The sequence below is a fragment of the Artemia franciscana genome, chromosome 3 (assembly GCF_032884065.1).
Source record: "Artemia franciscana chromosome 3, ASM3288406v1, whole genome shotgun sequence".
Classification (NCBI taxonomy): domain Eukaryota; kingdom Metazoa; phylum Arthropoda; class Branchiopoda; order Anostraca; family Artemiidae; genus Artemia; species Artemia franciscana.
In genome coordinates, this window is record NC_088865.1 from 50,201,316 (window position 1) to 50,225,673 (window position 24,358).

Consider the following 24,358-nt stretch of genomic DNA (forward strand, 5'->3'; position numbering starts at 1 on the left):
AGATAGATTTATATATGTATTTCAAACTACGTAAAAATTGCAAATATACAACATTTTTGGCGTTCCCACTACTGGGAGCTTTCCGTTTCCAATTGCCAGCAATTGATCTGAAAATGTTTGACCAGAGTCATCGTTTTGCAATCGAACACGCATATTTGTAGTTAATTTTAATATTTTTACGTGTGCCCATAAATTAGAATTTTTCAGGCAAGCATTCATTTCGTCTGCAGGAGTTAAACTACGTAAAAATTGCGAATATGTCAAATTGTCGCTGTTCAGGGTTTCCAGGGTGGAAACCCTGAAAGTCTTTATGTGTGCATTAAATGTTTTTGATAATAATTGGGAATATGGAACAACCCACTGGTTATCTACTTCGATGGTGGTACCGTTGCCATTGTAGGTTCTTCAGTCATTTTACAATTAGAAATTTCTCTTTCAACGGTCTTCTTACAATTAAAAATTTGTCTTTGAACGATATTCTTAAATACCTGTGTCCTGGTCGTCATTTATATTCCCTGTGTCCCGGTCGTCATTTGTGTCCCGGTATCCCAGTCTGTAATTTCTCTTTGAGTGTCCCGGTCGTTATTTATATTCCCTCTGTCCCGCTCGTCATTTGTGTCCCGGTCTGTAATTTCTCTTTGAGTGTTTTTTCTTTTTAGTATTTTTTAGTTTTTTTACATTTTTCTTTTTTCAGTTTTCTTTTTCTTCTTTATTTTTCAGCTTCACTATGAAATACATATCGCCGAACCTTTGTTTTTTTAACTAAAACCTGGTAGGCATTGATGACCTTATCCAAGTCAAAATCCCAAACCCAATCATCATCGCTATCATTTTCAGCTTTGATATGTTTTGACTCTCGCTGTCCAGGTGGATCTTCATCTAACTGCGCGGTTTTGCGTTCTTTAGCCTCAAGCCTGTTTCCTTGCTGTTCTTTTGATTCCTCGGCACGCTTTCTTTTCTGACTTTCTCTATCAGCAGCAAGTTTTTTGGCATATACTCTTTGAGCATCTTCATCGGCTTTTGCCATTGTAAGTTCATCAGTCATTTTAAACTTAAACATTAATAGATTTCTACGTGAACATATATGTCTTAAAGACCATTAATGACGTCACCGTCATAGCAAATAGCAGTTCATAGCAGTTTTTTTACATTTTTCTTTTTTCAGTTTTCTTTTTCTTCTTTATTTTTCAGCTTCACTATGAAATACATATCGCCGAACCTTTGTTTTTTTAACTAAAACCTGGTAGGCATTGATGACCTTATCCAAGTCAAAATCCCAAACCCAATCATCATCGCTATCATTTTCAGCTTTGATATGTTTTGACTCTCGCTGTCCAGGTGGATCTTCATCTAACTGCGCGGTTTTGCGTTCTTTAGCCTCAAGCCTGTTTCCTTGCTGTTCTTTTGATTCCTCGGCACGCTTTCTTTTCTGACTTTCTCTATCAGCAGCAAGTTTTTTGGCATATACTCTTTGAGCATCTTCATCGGCTTTTGCCATTGTAAGTTCATCAGTCATTTTAAACTTAAACATTAATAGATTTCTACGTGAACATATATGTCTTAAAGACCATTAATGACGTCACCGTCATAGCAAAAATGACGACAACTAATTTCATGACGTCGGCCGACACAGAAACATGACGTCACCTGATCCACAGACAGACAGACAACTTATTTATATATATATATAGATATATATATATATATATATATATATATATATATATATATATATATATATATATATATATATATATATATATATATATATTTATATATATATGTACATAGATTTTCTTTTTAGTTTTTTTTTGTAGTTTTTATCTTTTTTAGTTTTTTTTCTTCTTTTGTATTAATGCTAAAGCCAAGGTTCGAACCTGGAACCTCTCGGACCTAGAACCTGGAACATAACGCTTTACCAACTGAGCTACTGTATTTGTATTTGTATCGGATTAACGACGCTTCTTGACTACTAAGGTCCCTGTGTCGGCCCTGTATTGCATTCCTGCAGCATGGTTCGATCTCTGGGTCCCATATTACCACGCTAAGGTCAAACCCACTGCGCCAACACAGGTAGTTATATAACTGAGCTACTCCGGCTTGAATACATTCGTTTTTGAATTGGTATATGATGAAATAAATCAGATCATATGCGGACAGTGACGTCACTCGACAGACACACAGGCAACTTATTTTTATATATATAGATAAATACGTCAGTTGACAAACATGACGTTAGTAGATAGACACACAGACAAACAACTTTTTTATATATATAGATATATTCTTACTTTCTTTTCTTACTTTCTCTATCAGCTTTCTCTCTATCAATTTTTTATATTTTATTTTTTTTCTTTTTTCCCTTTAGTCTTTTTCTTTTTTTGTTTTTTCTTTAGTTTTTTTGTCGTTTTTTAGTTTTATTTTTTTATTTCTTATTTTCTTATTTTTTTTGCTTTTTTTATTGTTTTAGTTTTTCCTTATTTTTAGTTTTTTTTTTGTTTTTTCTTTGTTAGTTGTTTTCTTTTTTTAAGTTTTTATTTTTTTTTCCTCTTTATTTTTTTTTAGTTTTTTTCTTTTTTAGTTCTCTTTAATTTTTTTTTATTTTCTTCCGTTTTTTTTATAAAAGATAGTTTTTAGTTCTTTTAATTTTTTTTAGTTTTTTTTTATATATTGACGTCTTACTTAGTGACAGACAGACAGACAGTGTAACCATAAAGATAGTGTAACAGACGTACAGACGGGCACTACATTTATATATATAAATATATATATATATATATATATATATATATATATATATATATATATATATATATATATATATATATATATATATATATATATATATATATATATATATATATATATATATATATATATATATATATATATATATATATATATATAGATACTAGCTGTTGGGGTGGCGCTTCGTGCCACCCCAACACCTAGTTGGTGGGGGCACTTCGCAACCCCCCCCCAAGCCCCCCCCCCCCGCGCGCGTAAGTCGTTACGTGCCATTGTAGTTGTGTCCCTGTGTCCCACCTGTGAATATAGATATATATATACATATATTTTTAACTACGTAAAACTTGCGAGTATACAACATTCTTGGCTGTCCCATTGTCTATGTATACAAATAGATTGTCAGGTTTACCGACTCTTGAACATGAAACATATAATTGTCTATGGGAAAAATAATCTGTATTCAGATCTATACCTCATTATTCTAATGATTGCCCTTGAGCTTTGTTATTGGAGATTGCTAATCGAACATTCCCTGTGTCCCCGTCGTCATTTATATATCCCCCTGTGCCCCCCGGCGTCCCCGTTGTTGTTGTTTCCCTGTGTCCCGGTGTCCCAGTCTGTAATTTCTCTTTGAGTGTCCTGGTCGTCATTTATATCCCCTGTGTCCCGGTTGTCATTTGTGTCCCGGTGCTTTGTTGACGGTGATTGCTAATCGAACATTCCTTGTGTCCCGGTCGTCATTTATATTCCCTATGCCCCGGTCGTCATTTGCGTCCCGATGTCCCGGTCTGTAATTTCGTCAGTCGACAAACATGACGTCAGTCGACACACAAACATGACGTCACTCGACACACAGACAACTTATTTGTATATATATAGATATATATATATTTAACTACGTAAAACTTGCGAATATACAACATTCTTTGCTGTCCTATTGTCTGTCCATATAAATAGATTGTCAGGTTTACCAACTCTTGAACATCCAACATAATAATTGTCCATGGTAAAACAATCCGTATTCCTATCTATACCGCATTTTTCTAACGATTGCCCTTGAGCTTTGTTGATGGTGATTGCTAATCGAACATTCCCTGTGTCCCCGTCGTCATTTATATATCCCCCTGTGCCCCCGGCGTCCCCGTTGTAGTTGTGTCCCTGTGTCCAGGTCGTCATTTACATTCCCTGTGTCCCGGTCGTCATTTGTGTCCCGGTATCCCAGTCTGTAATTTCTCTTTGAGTGTCCCGGTCGTCATTTATATAGATATATAGATACAGTTTCATTTCAGTTTTTTTCCTTTTTTAGTTTTTTCTTTTCTTAGTTTTTTCTTTTTTAGTTTTTCTTTTTTAAGTTTCTTCTTTTTATTGATTTGTTTTCTTCAATTTGTCAATGTTCATTCTAACATTGACACTTGGAAAAATCTTTACGTGCCAAGCAAGCTAAAGCTCCAACAATTTATAATAAACCTAAATTTTGGGTATCTGTTTTTAGGTTTTCGAATTACCTTAATCTTTTGTCAAAATATATTGAAATATTTGTGCAATTCCCAGTTTTTTTTAGTTTTTTCTTTTTTTAGTTGTTTAGCTTTTTTTAGTTTTTTTTCTTTTTAGTTTTTTACCTTTTTATTTTTTTATTTTTTTTACATTGTTTCTTTTTAAGTTTTTTCTTTTTTTATTTTTTTTATTTTTAGTTTTTTTTAGTTTTTTCTTTTTAGTTTTTTTTTAATTTTTTACCATTTTTCTTTTTTCAGTTTTCTTTTTCTTCTTTATTTTTCAGACGTCATATGCAAACCCTCAATACAAAAATACATACAACTTATTTTTATATGTAGATAAGATATAATCTGGCGTAACAGACATAGTGTAACAGACATAAAAGACAGACAACTTATTTTTATATATATAGATTTTTATATATATAGATACAGTTTCTTCTTTAGTTTTTTTTTCTTTTTTAGTTTTTCTTTTTTTTTAGTTTCTTCTTTTTATTGATTTGTTTTCTTCAATTTGTCAATGTTCATTCTAACATTCACACCTGGAAAAATCTTTACGTCCCAAGCATGCTAAAGCTCCAACAATTTATATGAAACCTCAAAATTTGGGGTATCTGTTTTAAGGTTTTCGAATTACTTTAATCTATTGTCAAAATATATTGAAATATTTGTGCAATTCCCAGTTTTTTTTAGTTTTTTCTTTTTTTCAGTTTTTTAGCTTCTTTTAGTTTTTTTTTTTAGTTTTTTATCTTTATTATTTTTTACGTTTTTTCTTTTTAGGTTTTTTCTTTTTTGAATTTTTTAATTTTAATTTTTTTTTTAGTTTTTTCTTTTTAGTTTTTTTTTAGTTTTTTACCGTTTTTCTTTTTTCGAATTACTTTAATCTATTGTCAAAATATTTCGAAATATTTATGCAATTTCCAGTTTTTACATTCTAGTTTGTTTTCTTTTATATATATAGAAGATATAATCTGGCGTAACGGACAGACAACTTATTTTTATATATGTATAGATCACATATGTACTGAGAGGGTAAAACTTGCTTTCTGATCGTCATTTTTTATCCAATAGTATTCTTTATACGCTAAGAAATCGCAAAGAGTGTATAAAACCTACGCGTATTTACCAAACTAACCTTCTTTTCTAAGGAAAATGAATGCAATAGAGTAAAAAAGGCCACATGAAACTATTCGAATTGATTTTTGAAATGTACACAGTGCAAAATGTCAGAACTGTTAATTTCATTGATTAATGGAACTTATTTGTCGAGTTTCGTTATAGTGTCATTCGTAGAAACTGTAATTCTAGTGCCAAAAGTGTTACTAAAGAAATAACATTCGAATTACCAATCTTACAGATGTTTTATTTTATTTCATTTTTTAATAATACAGGGGTGTATTTAGTAGCTTTAGTCGCATAGATAGCAATTTTGTAACCATGACATGGACTAAGCTGGATTCTCCCAGTAATGTTTCTAATTCTATTGTTTTGGGGGAATATAAATTTCACAAAGGAATAGTTGTTATCACAATGAAAATATTTGGATATTACTTGAAAAAGAATTGAAAATTTATAAGCCAGAACATAGAAAAGCATCACATTAGATAATTAACGTCTATACCAGTAATAAACAAGTATTCGAGGTTTTCGGTACGTTAGTCCAGTTACATAAAAATGCCTAGGGATAATAAAGAGAAGAGGGGAGAAGGAGCTCACGATGTTAAAAGTTGGTGGCATTTTTGGTTAATAATGACTTGGATGCCATAGCAAAGACAATGTCGTGGGTGATAAATGTCCAGGACAAGACATTTTATTTCATTCTAGTGAATGTTCGTCTGTATTTGTCAGAATAAGGCTAAAATACCCCGATAGAACTACTTTTGATCATTTAACAGAAAATTTTTCAAATCTTAGGAATAAAAATGATATTTGTTTTAAACCTCCAAGTAGTATGCAATGGAACTGTAAATGTAATTGGGGGGTGGTTAAAGATAGCCAATAAATGAAGTTTTTCATAATGACTCTCCACTTGACGACACAATTCTTTTCTCTTGGCCTCAGGCATATGACTGTGAAGCCCAATCATTTGGATTTTGTCATTCTTCATCATAAGCAGCGCAATAGGGCTGTCTAAGTAAAGCCCGGTGTGGCACAATGTATATTTTTTTTTAGACCAGGGCACTTCGTATAGAAGGAGTTGCCGTAGAAACTTCGGATGGGGCTCACTCGACCGGAAATTGAAGGGGATAGTGCTCTCTTAGGTAGTCGACAGCGGTTGGAGGCCAACCAGCCCCTCCATGCCCATCATTTCCCCAAAAATATCCAATCAAAATTTTTAGATAACCATTTTTTTCAACGTAGTTGAAACGTCTGAAAATTATATATTTTAGGATGACACTTCTCCCCCCCCCCCCAAGCCCTCAGGTAAAGGTTTGTAAGTTGTGTCCTGGGGGCATATATGGTTTTTATAGTAGAAAGAGTGGTCGTGTAAACTTCAAAAGGGACTCTTTGGACTGGTAAGCTGAATTTCTAGGTCTTTTTAAGATTGAAATTATCAGAGAGCAGCTATCCTCCTTTTTTGGTTTTAGACGAGGGCTCTTCGTATAGAAGGAGTTGTCGTCGAAACTTAGAAAGGGGCCCGTTTGATTTGAAATTGCAACCTCTAGTGCCCTTTTTAACAGTCGGAAGTGATTGAAGGTCGATCAGGCCTCCTACGCCCATTACTTCCCCAAATAAGATGACAGCCTCCAAAGCCCTTGAAGGGAGGGTTTAAGTTATACCCTAGGGGTATATATTGTTTTTATGCAAAGGGTGGCTGTATAAGCTTTTGAGGAGGCTCATTGGATTGGAATTTAGAAGTTCTAGTGCCTTTTTAAGAGTCAAAGTGTCAGGGGCAACTAGCCATCCTTTCTACGAAAAAATCAGCAAAGGGAAAACGGGTTTCAATTTCGACAAAGCAGTGAACAAAAAATAAAATATAAAAAGAAAACTATACTTTAACTAAAAAAATTAAAATATTCCGAATATTTCAGCCCCACGTCCGGGAGCCTTTCTCAGCGAAAAGAAATTACAAACGACAAAAAAGAAGAAATTTTTTTTTTTCAACATAACACACAAAAAACACGACGACTAGACACACGAAAAAAACAACAAAATAAACAATAAATAAATACGAACAACTCACATTATAAACAAAATAATTCGGAATATTTTTATTTTTTAGTTAAAGTGTAGTTTTTTTATATTTATTTTTTGTTCACTGCTTTCTCGAAATTAAAATCCGTTTTCTCTTTGCTTAATTTTTCGTAAATGGAAAAGCAGTTTGGTCTAAGAAATTATTTACAGCCATCCTCTCTTTATGTGTCCGATATAATTTTTAAGATAGCTGTTTGCTCAGAAACAGTTCAAAGATCACATAGCGAGGTCTTTGAGGTTGAAAAGAAAAACCAGAGTCGTGGACCAAGGATTGTAAGTTCTGCCCTTGGGGCATGTAAGCTTTTTCGGGTTTTGGGTTTAAGGGTTGGTTACGTAAATTTTAAAGGTTTCTTTAACTCGAAGTCCAAATTTTTAGTCTCTTTTAATAGTCAAACGTGATGGAGGATAACTAGCCCCTCCTTTACTCCTCTTTTCCCCAAACCGAAATTGTAAGATAGCCATTTCACTCACAATAGTCCAAAGAACATATAGCAGTGCCTTCAGAGTGGACAGTGCCTTGCCCCAGACCCCTGGGACAAGGGTTTTAAGCTATGCCCTGAATATGTAAGGTTCTTATCGAACGAATGGTCGTATAGATTACGGGTCGGAAGGGGCTCATTTGATTGAAAGTCGGAAGATCTATTGCTATTCTTAAGAGTCGAAAGTGATCCGAAGGTAATCAGCCTCTTCCGCACAAGCCTATCATTCCCCATAACACAATCGATCAAAATTTGAAGAGAACTATTTTGTTAAAGATTATCAAAAGGACCAGTAATTATCTCTTTGGGGTTGTCAACCTCCCTACGGTTCTCAGATTAATTGCTGTAAATTAGGCAATTCGTTCATTGAATATATTAAATAAAAAAAAAACAAGTTTTTTCAACTGAAAGTAAGGAGCGACATTAAAACTTAAAACGAACAGAAATTACTTCGTATATGAAAGGGGCTAAAGTTTGACTCTTTCTCTCAACTCTTCTTTTTAAAACAGTAAAAAACTGTAAACAGTAAAAGTTTGTAACTTGTAGCCCCTCCCATGGGGACTGTGGAGGAGTAAGTGGTCTCCAAAGACATAGTTATAAGATTTTTCAACTACGCTGAATAAAATGGCTATCTCAGAATTTTGATCCGTTGACTTTGGGAAAATAATTAGCGTGGGAGGGGGCCTAGGTGCTCTCCAATTTTTTGGTCGCTTAAAAAGGGCTGTAGAACATTTCATTTCCGTTAGAATGAGCCCTCTCGAAACATTCTAGGACAACTGGGTCGATACGATCACCCCTGGGAAAAAAACAAACAAATAAACACGCATCCGTGATCTGCCTTCTGGCAAAAAATACAAAATTCCACATTTTTGTAGATAGGAGCTTGAAACTTCTACAGTAGGGTTCTCTGATACACTGAATCTAATGGTGTAATTTCCTCAGGCTCGTAACTTTTGATGCGTAAGATTAAACTTGATGAAACTTATATATTTAAAATCAGCATGAAAATGCGATTCTTTTGATGTAGCTATTGGTATCAAAATTCCATTTTTTAGAGTTTTGGTTTCTATTGAGCCGGGTCGCTCCTTACTACAGTTCGTTACCACGAACTGTTTGATATAGTACATGTTATTGAACAAGGTTTGCATGTTTGAACTCTATTTTCCAAAAATATAAAGGAAGTTCAGGCGAGCCTTTTGTAAAATCTTGAGGGGAGTTTTAAGCAAACTAAAAACACCTTATGCGTATTCTGATTGTCAAAACGGCGTACCTCATGAATGACTGGGTATGTTAATTTGGAACTTTCAGGAAAGGATAAGGGAGGTGATCAAAAAGGAAGCATTTGCATGCTACTACTACTAGCACCACTACTACTGCTACAACTACTACCAAACTACTCCATATAAAATTTTGAATGAATGTTTGAACTAATTCAAAAAACTCTAGGTGCATCCACATTGTCAAAAGAGAGTATCTCAAGAGTAGATTTGGTTCTTGTAGATTTAGGTTCTTGGTAGATTTGGTTTTTCAAGAGTAGATTTGGTTCTTGTAGATTTAGGTTCTTGGTAGATTTGGTTTTTCAAGAGTAGATTTGGTTCTTTGGAACTTTCTGAGAATGCTAAAAGGTGAAAATAATTCTGACCAAAAGGCAATATCTGCACGCTACTACTAGTAGTTCTATCACTGCTACATTTACTACTACTTTTACAACTTTAACTACTACTTCTATTGCAACTACTTGTACAGGCAATAGTGTTAATACTGCCACTGCTTCTAGTACTGCCGCTGTTACTATTAATACTACTACTAGCAATACAAAAACTGCTACTATCACTACTATTATAACTATGCCTAAGGGTAAGAAGCTGAAATTTTCAAGGAATTTTGTTGTGAATCAGGGGACTATAAACGAACACGCCATCTGTATGCATATTGTAAAAAGGACATAACTGCAATACCTCAGGAACAGCTTGGTGTGTGCAGTTGAAACTAACATGGCTTGTTGTGGGGATGTTGAACTAACCGAAAGAAAACATTTGTATCCTTTTCTACTGCTTTTATGCATACTACTACTACTGCTACTATAAATTCTACTTGTACTAATACTACTACCTCTAAAACTAAAGTTAACACTTTTAATTCTGCTGCTACTACTACTACTACTGCTACTACTGCCACTAAAATAAAGGTTATTAAGGTAAAAATCTTTAGCGATACATTGAAACAGTATGAGTTTAGTATCTGAACTATAAATAAAAAAAACAAGTTTTTTCAACTGAAAGTAAGGAGTGACATCAAAACTTAAAACGCACAGAAATTACTTCGTATATGAAAGAAGCTGCTTCCTCATCAACGCCCCGTTCTTTACGCTAAAGTTTGACTCTTTCTCTCAATTCTTCTTTTTAAAACAGTAAAAAACTTTAGCGTAAAGAGCGGGGCGTTGATGAGGAAGCAGCTTCTTTCATATACGAAGTAATTTCTGTGCGTTTTAAGTTTTGATGTCACTCCTTACTTTCAGTTGAAAAAACTTGTTTTTTTTATTTAATTTCTGAACGTTTTTGAATCAATGCATGTTTTGATTTTGGCTCTCCGCAGAGGAATAATCAAAACAAGATTTGCATATTTTTTTTTTGGCTCAATGGCTTTCTCATAATTTTGATCGAATGATTTTGAGAAAAAAAGAGCGGGGGACGAAGCCTAGTTGTCCCCCGATTTTTTGGTTAATTAAAAAGGCAACTAGAACTTTTAATTTTTTACGAATCTTTTTATTGGTAAAAGATTTACGTAACTTATAAATTAGCTTACGTAAAGAACTTTTGTATTCTCATGTTTTTAGTACATATATGAGGGGATTCGCCCCATCGTCAGTACCTCGCTCTTTACACTAAAGCTTAAATTTTGTCCCAATTCATTAAGAATGACCCCCTGAATCACAAAAGCCGTAGAATAAGTAGTTGAAATTACCGAAAATACTTTAGCCTATAGAGCGAGGTATTAGAAGGAGGTGAGCCCCTCATATGGGTAATAATTTCTGTTTGTTTTAAGTTTTATTGCTGTTCCTTACTTCCAGCTGAAAAAGCTTTTTCACTTTTATTTTTTAATTGTTTTTTTTTTTAAATAATGCTAGTAAATCCTGCTCTCTCTTCATGGAAATTTTCTTCTCCCATTACAAATTCTCGAAGGAAAATTCCCCCAGCATATCCCCCTCTTCTTAACCCCTCCCCCAAACCAAAAAAATCCTCCTGAAAACGCCTGTATACTTCCCAATAACCATTACTATATGTAAGCACAGGTCAAAGTTTGTAACTTGATGCCCCTCCCACGGGGACTGTGGGGGAGTAAGTCGTCCCCAAAGACATAGTTATAAGGTTTTTCAACTACGCTGAATAAAATGGCTATCTCAGAATTTTGATCCGTTGACTTTGGGAAAATAATTTGCGTGGGAGGGGGCCTAGGTGCCCTCCAATTTTTTTGGTCACTTAAAAAGGGCACTAGAACTTTTCATTTCCGTTAGAATGAGCCCTCTTGCAACATTCTAGGACAACTGGGTCGATACGATCACCCCTGGGAAAAAAAAAACAAAAAAAACAAAAAAACAAATAAACACGCATCCGTGATCTGCCTTCTGGCAAAAAATGCAAAATTCCACATTTTTGTAGATAGGAGCTCGAAACTTCTACAGTAGGGTTCTCTGATACGCTGAATCTGATGGTGTGATTTTTGTTAAGATTCTATGACTTTTAGGGGGCGTTTCCCCCTATTTTCTAAAATAACGCAAATTTTCTCAGGCTCGTAACTTTTGATGGGTAAGACTAAACTTGATGAAACTTATATATTTAAAACCAGCATTAAAATGCGATTCTTTTGATGTAGCTATTGGTATCAAAATTCCATTTTTTAGAGTTTTGGTTACTATTGAGCCGGGTCGCTCCTTACTACAGTTCGTTACCACGAACTGTTTGAAACTAAAAGGAACTAGCTTATGAACCTAATCGGATTACTTTTTGCACTGTATTGTGTTAGATTGCGCAATTAACTTGCGGACTTAATTGCGAGGGATTGCTCACTTCATACAAACTGAGTTATTATTAGTGTATAATGGAATATATTGGTGTTATCGCTGATTAAAAACTGTGATTAAGACTGATTAACAGTTTATGAATCTGCAGTATCTCGTCGGAATAAATGACGGGAAAAAAGCCCCTAAGGCTACCACCCGAGAAGGATACTTCCACTGAAACCCTTAGCCAGTCGCCATTCCAACCTACCTATAAAACTTTTCCTAGAACCCCCCCCCCCCCCTACGCGATCCAAAACTGTTAGCCACTTGTCAGGAATTCAGGCCTTGGCCGAAACTAACTCTAATGAAAGAGGTGAGACGCCTGGCAAAAAGAGGAAAAAGGATGAAACTCGTTCACCAACGATAGTGCAACCCCTCTCTTCAAGTGTCCCAGAAACTAGTGCTAACGATCACCCCAATTATTATACTGTCTCAATCAAGAAAACCAATGGCCAACCCTTTTCAAAAGATCGAATAATGCAAATTAGGAAAGCTGTCTTTCTGATCACCAAGGTAAATTTTGAACTTGTTTTCAAGCAGGATGAGTCTATTGATATTTACTTTACGTCTTCTCAGGCGGCATACCATGTCCTGTCAAAATCCCAAGAAATAATTCTTGATGGCTCAAAAATTTTAGCCACAAAAAAAGATGTGGAAAAATTACACAAGTATGTGCTGTATGGTGTTGATACCAGTGTAAAAGTGGAGGATATACAAACTGAACTAATAGATTCTTCAGGTCTTCTCATCAATCCTTCAACTGCTTTAAGGCTAAGTTTAAACAAAGAAGGTTTTCTTCACCCTAGCCGTTCAATCCTCATTTCCTGCAAAGTTGAGCTAAGTGGAGAAATATTCTTGTACGGTATGTCCCTTTTTTTACAAGATTTATAAGCCTAAGCCCCTACAATGCTCCACTTGTCTGGCCCACGGCCACAGCAAAAAACACTGCAAACAGTCCCATCCGCCTTGCCTTAAGTGTGGGAAAACAGGCCACGCAATTAGTGAATGCCCTGAGTTAGACCCTTTCTGCAGAAATTGTAACCGTAAGGGACACACAGCCCTCCAAAAACAATCTTGCCCAGCTCACCAAAAGCGAGTTGTAATCCTTAGAATATCTGATAAAATGAACCTACCCTACTCAGTTGTAGCTGCAAGAATCCCTTGGCAACCCACACCCCATCGGTCCAATAGAAGCCAAGCAACAGTTGCTGTAGCAGATGCAAAGACAGTATCATTTCCAAAAGAGGCAAATAATGTTTATACTCAAGGTTCTAGTCATTCCCCCCATCCCTTATCTAAGTTTACTTCAACATCCTACCCTCCAAAAGATTCATCTAAAAATAGCCAAGAATGGCAAAGGCTTGCAACTTATCTCACAGTCAGTCACTTAATTGAGGTTAGTAATGAAGCTGAGGAAACCAAAAATATTCTCAAGAAGAAAGCTATCACTAAACTCTTAGGTGATGACATATTAGAAACAGCTATGGCTCAATTATCCTCGATGAAAAAGGACATAGATTCCACATCAAAGCTAGTTAAGCCTGTAGACTCAACTACAAATCAAATTAATGCAGGCTCTGAAATTGCCACAACCCCCAAGACGGTAGTCGATGCCACTGCCCTAGTCAAAGGCAAGAAATCTAAGAAAAAAATGGCAAACTTTCCATCACAGTCCAAAATTACCACCAATGATATTTCGTCGGCTGAAGAAGATTTCCAATATTCTAATCGAGGAGATGACGAAACTCAGACCACAATGGATGTTTAAATGTGCACTGTACAAGATTTTACGTTTCTTACGAATTTATCACTGTGTAATAATGTTGTTTTTAACTATTACGATGACCAAAATAGTTTGCCCACCAGCCCCTTAGGTAGCCCCGATAGCCCTTTAAACCAAATTAACTGTGAATATCTCGACACTTTTGATTTTATGAAAAATGTGAAACCTAAGCTAATGGAAGAGACCAAACTTAATGTAATTTGCTTTAACATCGGAAGTATAAGGGATAAGTGGGCTAATTTTAAAGACTTAATTTTAATTAATGGTTACTGCCCTTTTGACGTAATTGGAATAACGGAAACGTGGCTTTCAGAAATTGATGATAAGAAGGAATTTTCCCTCCCTGGTTTTCAAGCTATTCATATTGAAAGAAAATTAACCAAGTCCTCTGGCGGCATTTCTCTTTACATCCGGTCAAGTCTGAAATTCACCAGGCTATTAGACTGTGAATCCTTATTCTCGAAACCTATAAATAATAGATGCATTTATTCAATAATTGTAGATATGTGTTGACGGAAATTCTTTTATTTTTTCATTATTTTATAAGCCCCCCTCATTTCCGACCCCTTTCTTTTGTAATCTGTTTGATGATTTTTCTAGTTTTATTAATTTACCACAAAAGAAGGCAATAGTTTTTGGGGTCTTCAATTGTAATTTACTAAATGTTAGCAATAATAATGAATGTGATACCTTTTTTTGAAACATTCACCTCAAGTGGTCTTTTTCCCACAATCCTTTTTCCTACTAGAGTTGATCCTGTGAGACCTACAGCTACTGTAATTGACAACATTTTTGTATCCACTTCCCTGGGAAACCGCCTGTCCTTCAAAATAATATTTTCTGAACTGTCAGATCACTTTCCAATCTATCTCTCGCTACCCTCCCTACCAGCTACTCAACTCTCTAGAACTAATACCCCTACGTATAATAGAATATATAATACTGTGAATATGAACAGGTTCACGGATCGTTTGAAATCGTCTGACTGGTCCAAGGTTTTTGATTGTCAGGATGTTAATTCAGCCACAAATGGCTTGCACAGGGACTGAGTGATCTTATCAGTTCAACCTTTTTTAGTTCGTAAATCAAACCAAAAAACTACCCATATACGCCCCTGGATATCTAATAGCCCGATAATCTCTTCATACCGGAAAAAATTACCTATATAAGTTAGCATGCAAAACCAGTAACGTTATTGACCTGACTAATTATAAAAAATACAAAAATTTATATACCAAACTTGTCCGGGAAGCAAAAAAATTATTATTATTCAAAAATCTCTCATTGCAAAGGGAATTTGCAATAAATTTAGTCCACAATAAATGAAGTTCTTAAAAAAAAAAAAGAATTCAAGATCTGTACCTCTTAACCTTAAGGACATCAGTGACAAATTAATTGACCCAAGTTCAGTACCGGATGCTTTTAATAATTATTTCACTAATATTCCAAATGCTAACTCTGTTCCTTCTCCTAGTCAGTACAACCTAGCAAGAATCCTGGATTCATGTTTTTCTCTCCAACTGATCGTAAAGAGGTGCTTCAAGTTATCAAATGTCTTTCTAAGAGTAGTACACCTGACTTCTTTGGCATAAGTAATAAGCTTCTTAGGACCGTATCTTCCTATATTTGTGAACCCATTGTGCACATAGCAAACCTGTCTATGACTAATGGAGTCTTCCCATAAATATTTAAATCAGCAATTGTTATTCCGATTCTTAAAAAAGGCGATCCGTCTGAGAAAAGTAATTATCGTCCAATCTCACTTCTCCCAGTTATATCTAAAGCGCTCGAGAGAATTATATTCCGACGTCTTTCTCCCTTTTTTATTTGGGATTCATTCTTCACATTCGTTGATTTCTCCTCATCAATATGGGTTCCGTTCAAAATTTTCAACTGCTCATGCACTAATAGATGCCACACAGTTTATACGTTCCCAACTTGACCTTAAAAATACTGTATTGGGCTTATTTCTGGACTTTTCTAAGACCTTTGATATGGTTGATCACAGTGTTTTATTAAGTAAACTCAACAACTTAGGGATTCGTGGAGTTCCTTTCTCATGGTTTGGCTCTTATCTCTCTGGTAGAGTACAGAGTGTGAGTCTGGGCGGGGTAACTTCACATCCCCTAACTGTCCGAAGGGGCGTCCCACAGGGCTCTGTTCTTGGTCCAATACTTTTTCTCCTCTATATTAATGATTTGGTTACGGACCTGGGTCCATCAGTGCACCCAGTACTTTTTGCTGACGATAGCAACTTTTTCATCACCGGTCCTAATTTACCATCCGTCGTCGCCTCTGCTCAAACCCTTCTGAATAGAGTACAGGAGTGGTGTCTAGTTAACTGCGTGACCATTAACATCAAGAAAAGTCAGGTTGTATTATTTCGAACCCCTTACAAAAAAAGGAAGCTCAGCAAGCACTTGGCCTAAAATATTCTACCAATCTCCTCCCACAGGTCGAAGTTGCCAAGTTTCTTGGTGTCTAAATAGACTCCTCCCTATCATTTGCAACGCACGTGTCCTACATCAGAACCATAATTTTGCGACAGGTTAGTATGATTAATCGTGCGAATTATTTTCTTCCTCCCGATATCCTTGTCACCCTTTATTACTCTTTTATTTACTCATATATCTCATACTGTGGATCTGTCTGGGGAAACACTTTTCATTCAGTTACCAATAAATTAAAATCAGCCCAAAACTGTGCCATCAAAGCAGTTTTTTGGCTGCCCCGACTATATCCCACCCAGGACTTGTACTCCGATTTTGGTATTATCCCTTTTCAACAAATCATCAAAAAATTAAATCTATACCTTGCATACTCCGCTTACCATAAAAATCTTCCTCCTCAATTATTATCTTATTTTAATATTAATAATTCTGAAGGCCTCTGTCTCCGTTTATCCAACCGTTCCTTCATTGTCCCCAAGTGTGTCTCTAGTTCCGCCCAGCGATCCCCCATTTATAAATCTATACTTCAATGGAATATAATACCATCCAGTGTCGAGCTATCCACAAGTTTTCGCACGCTGTATAACAATGTACTAAAATTTTGATATTATAACTCTATAAATTCTTATTCAATTTGCTTTGGTTACCCTTGTTTTCTCTTTTCTTTTTTTTTCTCTCTTCTTCATTTTCAATTTTTTGTGGTTATGGTCCTCAACAAGTTCGCTTCCAGGATCCTTATTATTATTGGTGTTATATTTTATTTTTATTTGAATAAATTGAATTGAATTGAATTGTATGGAAATAAATTGAAACGCACTATGCCCACAAAGGTTGTTCAGAGGACAAATAAGAAACACTTAAGTAACGGTTCATGATATTAGGTTTAAACCTTAATCAGTGTCGAAGGGGGTGTTGAAAAAACCAAAAGTGATATGTGCCTACTGCTATTAATGCTACCACAGCTGTTGGTACTATGCAAGCCAATAGTACTAAGGTGAAGCTTTCGAGGAATATTTAGGCGGATCTTAAACTAATTCAAAAAGTTTTTGTGCATAAGATTCAAAAGAGATTGGAGGGTAAGCAGCCCTGCTCTAAAGCTCCTCTATTTTTCAAACACATCCAGTCAAATTTTTTGACAGTTATTTTGTTCAGCAAAGTAAAAATGTCCAGTAATTATTATCTCTTGGATATTGGGTATATCAACCTTCCTCATTTTATACAATTTGCCCTGTTATTGCTTAAAACTAATGACTCATTATAACTCTTAAAACTAAATGTTTCTTAAATCAGTAAAACTAAACTAAATAACTCATTAAACTAAACTAAATAACTAAATAAACTAAATTACACAGCAAAGAATCGAGAACGACTACCGATGTTAAGTTGAAACTTTCGGGGCTACTACTACTCCTGCTCTTACAATTTAAGAAAATCGAAAATTTGTAAGTAGTATCCCCTCTATGGTTTTGACGATAGGCATGGAGGGTGTACAAAAGGAGCTAATAGTCCTTCAAGACGCTATTACGCACACCTGGGTCTTATACAATGCTAGAGTGCACCTGTAACGGTATAGTACACCTGCATGTTAAGCAATATTGAATATTTACAACCTGTTTGTTTCCTAATATTGCGTGTTTACTTTTGGTTGTTACGTAATAAAGGAATGTTTACTTATGTTGAGGGTGACGTTATTACATGAAATAATATATTTATTGGGCGTGACGTAATCTTATGTGACTTGCTAGATTTATTGGGCACGAAGCGATCTCGCACGACTCGTTAGAGGTCAGGGGCCCCGTGGGTAATCCCTGCTTATTACTGAGGAGGACACACTTGGGTGCAATGACGGGGGGCCAAGTCGGGTGTTAAATAATGAAAGCGCACACATGATGGTTATGTAATGGCAGGTGCAAACGCGGGTGTGACATAATTATGGTGCACACGTGAGATGTTAGGTAATAACTCTGAACATGTGGGATGTTGCGTAATGATGGCACACACGTATTATGTTGCGTAATACTTTCAGAGACTTTTTTCTTTATTCAGGTCCATAGCCCACCACATTATGAGCTCTTAGAACTTACTAATGGGCTGTTAATGTCCATTGCTTCCCCTGCTAGGAAATCGATGAGTAGCTGATCGATCCTTGCATGATCATCATTTTCGACCTAGAAAAAGAAAAAATTCATTCCGTTTGAAGTATTTATCATTTTAAACTCTAAAAAGAATATTAATCTAAGGACCCACAAATCTTCTTCTTACAGGCAACAGTAGAATGCAGGATCTTAATACCTTATTTTCAAAATAATACTAATAGCTAATTGCACGGTGAAAAGTCCATTTCCTTTAGGACCGAGTGGGCCCAACAGTAGTACTGAACCATAGGGGTGTTTTTAAAAGTAAGTAAACCTTGGGCTAGTCTTGGACTCTCAGTGTTCTAGTAGACTGAAAAACTTATCCCGCATAAAACTTTAGTTTTCACCATTATACCATGGTGAAAAGTCCATTTCCCTAGGGTCTCCCCCTGATATTCCCCCCATTATTAGTCCTGGGATTAGGATCCCCAAATCTCTTTCTTAGAGGCAATAGTAAAACGCTAAGTTTTCAACACTAGAATGCATGATATTAAAAATTCCTTATTTTCAGTTCAATACTTATTACTAAAAGAATGGCAAAAAGGCTCCTAAAGTAAACTAAAGAGAATAAACATTAGCTTAAATATACATTAAGTGTCTTAGTCAGAATAAATAAGCTTTATGAGAAATATCAAAGAGTTTACACTTTCATTAAAATCAGCATCTTGCATGGCATTCTCCTTATGCTGGAGGGCTGGAGGGGTTCTTATTCTCACCTTGTATGGGGATTAAAAGTTTTGAAAGCTCGGCGGCTTCTTTCGTGGGGGGGGGGCAAAGGGTCCTAAATTATACCCGTGTATGGCGATGGTGGTCGCAATATCGCCGCTTTGCTTGGAAGTTGAAGGAGTCGTCTCCAAACTTTGCTGTACGGTGATTGTTGTAGCTCCCATCCTTGCCCATTTCGTTGGAGGTGGGATTGGTTCAAATTTTCCTTAAAAGCAAATAAAATTTTAGTTTTTCATGCAGTGAAAAACATAACTCACCCCTATCGCACCCTCATCCAGCTCAAAGGGACCAAGAAAAAAAAATGCGCAGATTCGAAAATTCGATGTGTAACTCTTTGCTCTAAGTGGAATTTACAATTTCTTAACCTTAGTAAGGGAAAATAAAAATTTGAATTAGCGAATATCATAGATCGTAAATATTTTATCCTCTCTATAATATACTAAAGAAAACGTTCTTCACACATATTTTGTTCTTGGGCTTCTATTAGCGCTCATGCATAAGTCCTCAATCTTATCTTTAAAATTCTTGTAATAATTCTTTTTTTGTTTTCCAAATAGCTTGAACTTAATTTCAATATGTCCTCAATTAAATTTAAGATGATTAATCGTTTGTTTTCCTGACCTACGAGGACAAAAGAAAGTTTTTAAAGTAAAGTGATGAATTCAAGTAACCAAAAGTTTAATCAGATAATCTAGCACGTCAAAGTAAATACGGGAAAAAATGAAATATTTTACCAGAAGACTTTGAATTAATGAGGACCCCTGATCATAAGTATCTTGTGTTTTCTATTCTCTTTGTAATATACTAAAGGAAAATATGCATCCTTTTTTTCACGATTAAGTAGCAATAATATGTATATTGACCGCTTAAAATGGAAGTAGTTGAAATTTAGATTGCCCGGCTTAAAAATCACGGATTTGGCTTAATCACAACACTCTAATTTGCTACTCACATGTCATATCAGAACATCCAAATTTGTCGGTTCTCAAGAATCCCCTTTCAAGCAATTATCATAAGAGCAGCTGTCCAGTAGAAATTTGGGGCTTACATCATTAAGGTTTTAACCTAGGGTATATGGTATAGGGTATATTGTATAGGGTATAGGGTATACCTTTTTTTGGCAGGCTGCTTTGATTAGCGAAAAAGTGCTTTGAGAGAACAAATGAGAAAAGTGTATATTTGGCTAAAAAAAAAAATTATATTATTCTGTCATTGATAAAACTTTTTTGTGGGATAGTCGGTTTTGGCTGTTAATTCAGTATAGAAAGTTATAGTACGTTAAACTGTTGAAGAGTATAGAAAGGGTTCACCAGCATAATAGCAGCTGTCCGATAGAAAACAAGAAATTTATACCATTAATGCTTTGACACGTCTTATGCCTTTTTTACCGATCTGCTTGAAAGTGGTTTTGATGAATTTTAGCAAGAAAATAAGATTATTCTATCAGTAGAAAACTTGTTTATGAGTGGTTGGGGATGGGTTTTAGGTGTCTTTCTAATATAAAGAGTTATCGCAGGGAGGCTATAGAAAGAAGGACTCGCCACCATATAAGCAAAAACCCAATTTTTCTTCAACTTTCTAGGGGCATCCATTTTAGAAAGTCTTGATTTGTGTCACTTTTAGAATCTGATAGACAACTGATGAGAATTCCGCTCTAATGGCTGTTTTTATATCCCCCTTGAGGCAATAGAAAATTACACAGTTCCCGCGTTAGAATAGCGGATAACACTTCTGTTTTCCGAGAAAAAACGGGGATTCATTGTCCCATAAAATCAATAGTCTCTCTACCCGCTCTGCTTATAGAAAATGGCTGCAAATTTGCTTGCATGAAATTGCAGATATATTGGGATGATATAAGGATCAAGTCCTTGCTTGGGAGGGAGCCCCCCTGTAGGTTTTTCAAAGAACAGTCTTGCAAATCCTGAAGTAAAGAAGGCCTGGCCTTTGTAGGTACTTAAACATAACACTCAAGAAAATTTTCATTTAGCGGGCCCCTGTGGGGGGCCCTGGTGGGGATGTTTGAAGGTTCTTAATCGTAACAATCTTAGAAATCTTGAAGCAAACACGCCCTGTCCCTCGTAGATTTTTAAACATAACACCCACGGAAATCCTGGGGAAAAAAGCCTGTGAAGGTTTTTAAAGGAAATTCTGGAGTCACAAAGGCCCCCGGAGGTTTTGAAAAGAAAACCCTGGGATTAAACAAGACTCCTGATTGGGATGATAGTTGGGATGATATAAGGATCAAGTCCTTGCTTGGGAGGGAGCCACCCCCCCTGTAGGTTTTTTAAAGAACAGTCTTACAAATCCTGAAGTAAAGACGGCCTAGCCCTTGTAGGTACTTAAACATAACACTCAAGAAAATTTTCATTTAGCGGGCCCCTGTGGGGGGCTTTGGTGGGGATGTTTGAAGGTTTTTAATCATAACAATCTTAGAAATCCTGAAGCAAACACGCCCTGTCCTTCGTAGATTTTAAACATAATACCCACGGAAATCCTGGGGGAAAAAGCCTTTGAAGGTTTTTAAAGGAAATTCTGGAGTCACAAAGGCCCCCGGAGGTTTTAAAAGAAAATCCTGGGGTTAAACAAGACTCCTGATTCTTTTTAAAGGAATATCTAGGTTTGGCGGGGGTAAGGAAGCCTTGAAGGTTTTCTAAACAAAATTCAAAGAAATCATGAAGTAAACAACCCCGTCGATGTTTTTAAAGAGAAATACTGGGGGTAAAGAAGGCCTGACCCTCGAATTTTTTTAAACATAATACACAAGGAAATCTTGATTTAGCATAGGTTTTATTTTTAAAGAAAGTGTTAGGTAAAACCCGAGGAAATCCTTATTTAGCGGGCTCCCTGAAGGTTTTTCATATACCCATAGGTTTTTTTTTAGCATAACAACATAGAAATCTGAAGTAAAATCATGCAAGATTGTGTTATCCTCAACTCCTATGACGTAATAGACAGGTGTACTATACACGCGCGCAATAGTATTGTCCATGTGTGCATAATAACATCTTAACGGGCTAGTAGCTGCATTTACACACCCCTTATCCGCCTCCTTGAATTCAAAAAGGGGATACTACTAATATCTCTGTTTCAAACAATAACTTTTTCTTTTTTTTTATTTAGGTTCGCTCTAAAAAAAAAAACAACTATGGTAAGCCATCTGCTCTGGAAATTAAGGTTGCCTCGTCAAACCGAAGTAAATTATCCGAATATCGAGAAGCATGGAAGGAAAACGCAAGGAAAAAATCGCCATTTTTACTCTTAGAATTTAGAAATCTGTCAATTTAAATCTTACAAAATTTACCTTTCCTGCAATTGAAAGAACATTCAATCCGTTGGTGTTTTTGAAAGGAATAAAAAAATACGTTTCTCTAAAATTTTTCAAGTTTATCATTGGGTTGAGGGGGGTATTTTATAATTTCTATTCTCTTTTGTAGGAATGGCCAAGAAATGGGCGATGGGTTCATATTTTATTTGTTTTGCCTTTTTCAGTCTTTTTTCTATAGTTTAATTAATAATTTAAATGGTATTGCCATTTTCTGTCTAACTTTTTACCCTCTTTGAAGTAATTAGTGATTGTACTGTTTTTCTTTTTTCGTAAAGAGAGTTTGCTTTCCACAACAAAATTGAATTATCCTTGATATTAGGGCGTTTATCCTCCCTTTCCAGGATAAAGTACAGCTTTTAATGGATCAATTTTGGAAATTATCATTTTTCATTAAAATCGACATTTTCGCAATAGAAGAACTTCCCCCCACAGCATCCATGTTGCACTGTTAACCCTAAAATTTCCCTTTCAGTGGGATATAATAGATTAATCATTGGTTCTAAATCGCTATGAACATAACTTGAGACTAAAACGTACTTTTGAGGCTTCATTCTTCTTCCCTCCATCCGCTACAATATTACAGATTAAAGTTAATATGTAGTTTTCGATATACGTGCTTTTTGCATTTATTTAGCTACTAAATAAAAAAAGTGATACTTTATATCTGCTGTTTCGAAGGTTTTGGGCCCTCCCCGAACAAAAATTCTGCGTACGTGCCTGACCACGTCTCTCTTCACAAAAGGAGGATGGTTTAACAAAGAATGCAAATAACGCTCATTGTGGGTGGTTTTTCCACAAATTGTAAATTAAATTCGAGATTGGGAATACTTTTTTTAAGTTAGGACGTCCAGGTAAGGAAGTCCATCAAAAAAACATAAGCCAGAAGAACTTTTCATTAATAAAAATCCATTGTAAGGCTATGTCACTTATGAAGTGTATTATTGAATAGAGAAAAGAAAAAAAAAAATGTAAATTCTTGTATATAGAGCTTTTTTTGGAGCAAGAAACTCTCACGAGTACCGTTTAATATAATTAATTTAAAACACTGTTTCCAAAAACACAGGTTTTTCAAAGAAAATTTAAAAGCTCCATTAAGCCAAAAATAATCAAAAATAAAGCCAAATTATCTTCCAATCGTAAAACTACCAGTATACTATGTTTGTTTTATATACATATACGGAGATTTGTCACTTAAAATTTCAATAGTTTTCATTTATTAAAGGAAAAAAACTGAAACATTTGAAATGTATTATTCTTTTAGTAAAGTGCAAATTAGGTTTTGGTCTTAAGAATGCCTGGGCTTTTCTAGCCGTACTCAGTCCAATACACGGTTATTTTTTTCAGTTAAGGCCAAATTATGTTCTGGTCTTGAGAAGGAATGGAGTTTGTCAGCCCTGCTCATATTAATTTTGGCTAGTTCTGAGTTGGACTCGTTCATTTATTGTAATTTCTGTTCGTTTTGAGTTTTATTTATTCATATATGGTGATTTATGCGAGTTTTACACTTGGAGGATTATTAAGATTTATTTCTGGTCATTTTTGGCTAAATGAATCTCTTTACTTTTCTTTCAAAAACATGTTCTATGGAAAAAGTTTTTTGGATCAATTTCTGTTCGTTTTTCATTGACATAGTCGTTTTCATAACATAATATTTTAAATCTTTTTTTATAAGAAGCCATAGTTTCGCTTGCTATTTGTATGTTGGAGAAACTTTTTCAACAATTTTCAATCCTAGTAGAAATAGTATTGTTTAATTTAATTTTATACCTCCTCAAGCTGACTTAAAAAATAATACTTAATGTCATTCCCCAATTTTTTTTTATCTGTGCTCTTTAACAACCTGGATACACTTACACTCTTCATTTTTTTAATGCATTTATATTGTAAGATTGGAAATAGTAATAGTAGTAGCCTCGAAAGTTTCATTTTAATACCCTCAGTCGGTCCCGATATATTGCTAAAGT

General features: G+C 35.2%; 1 protein-coding gene and 1 long non-coding RNA gene across 3 annotated transcripts in view; one reads left to right on the forward strand and one right to left on the reverse strand.

Moving 5' to 3' along the window:
- The window catches only part of LOC136025374 (uncharacterized), a 110,331-nt gene that overhangs the window by 41,481 nt on the left and 44,492 nt on the right, over positions 1-24,358 (reverse strand). For both annotated transcript variants that reach the window (XR_010617080.1, XR_010617081.1), the window contains one exon: positions 18,293-18,376. This is a non-coding gene — a long non-coding RNA (uncharacterized LOC136025374). The remainder of the gene's footprint in view (positions 1-18,292; positions 18,377-24,358) is intronic.
- The window catches only part of LOC136025369 (uncharacterized), a 51,031-nt gene continuing 31,761 nt past the window's right edge, over positions 5,089-24,358 (forward strand). The window contains exon 1 of the mRNA XM_065701331.1: positions 5,089-5,706. Within this exon, the coding sequence (XP_065557403.1) occupies positions 5,679-5,706 (28 nt within the window). The 5' untranslated portion in view covers positions 5,089-5,678. The remainder of the gene's footprint in view (positions 5,707-24,358) is intronic.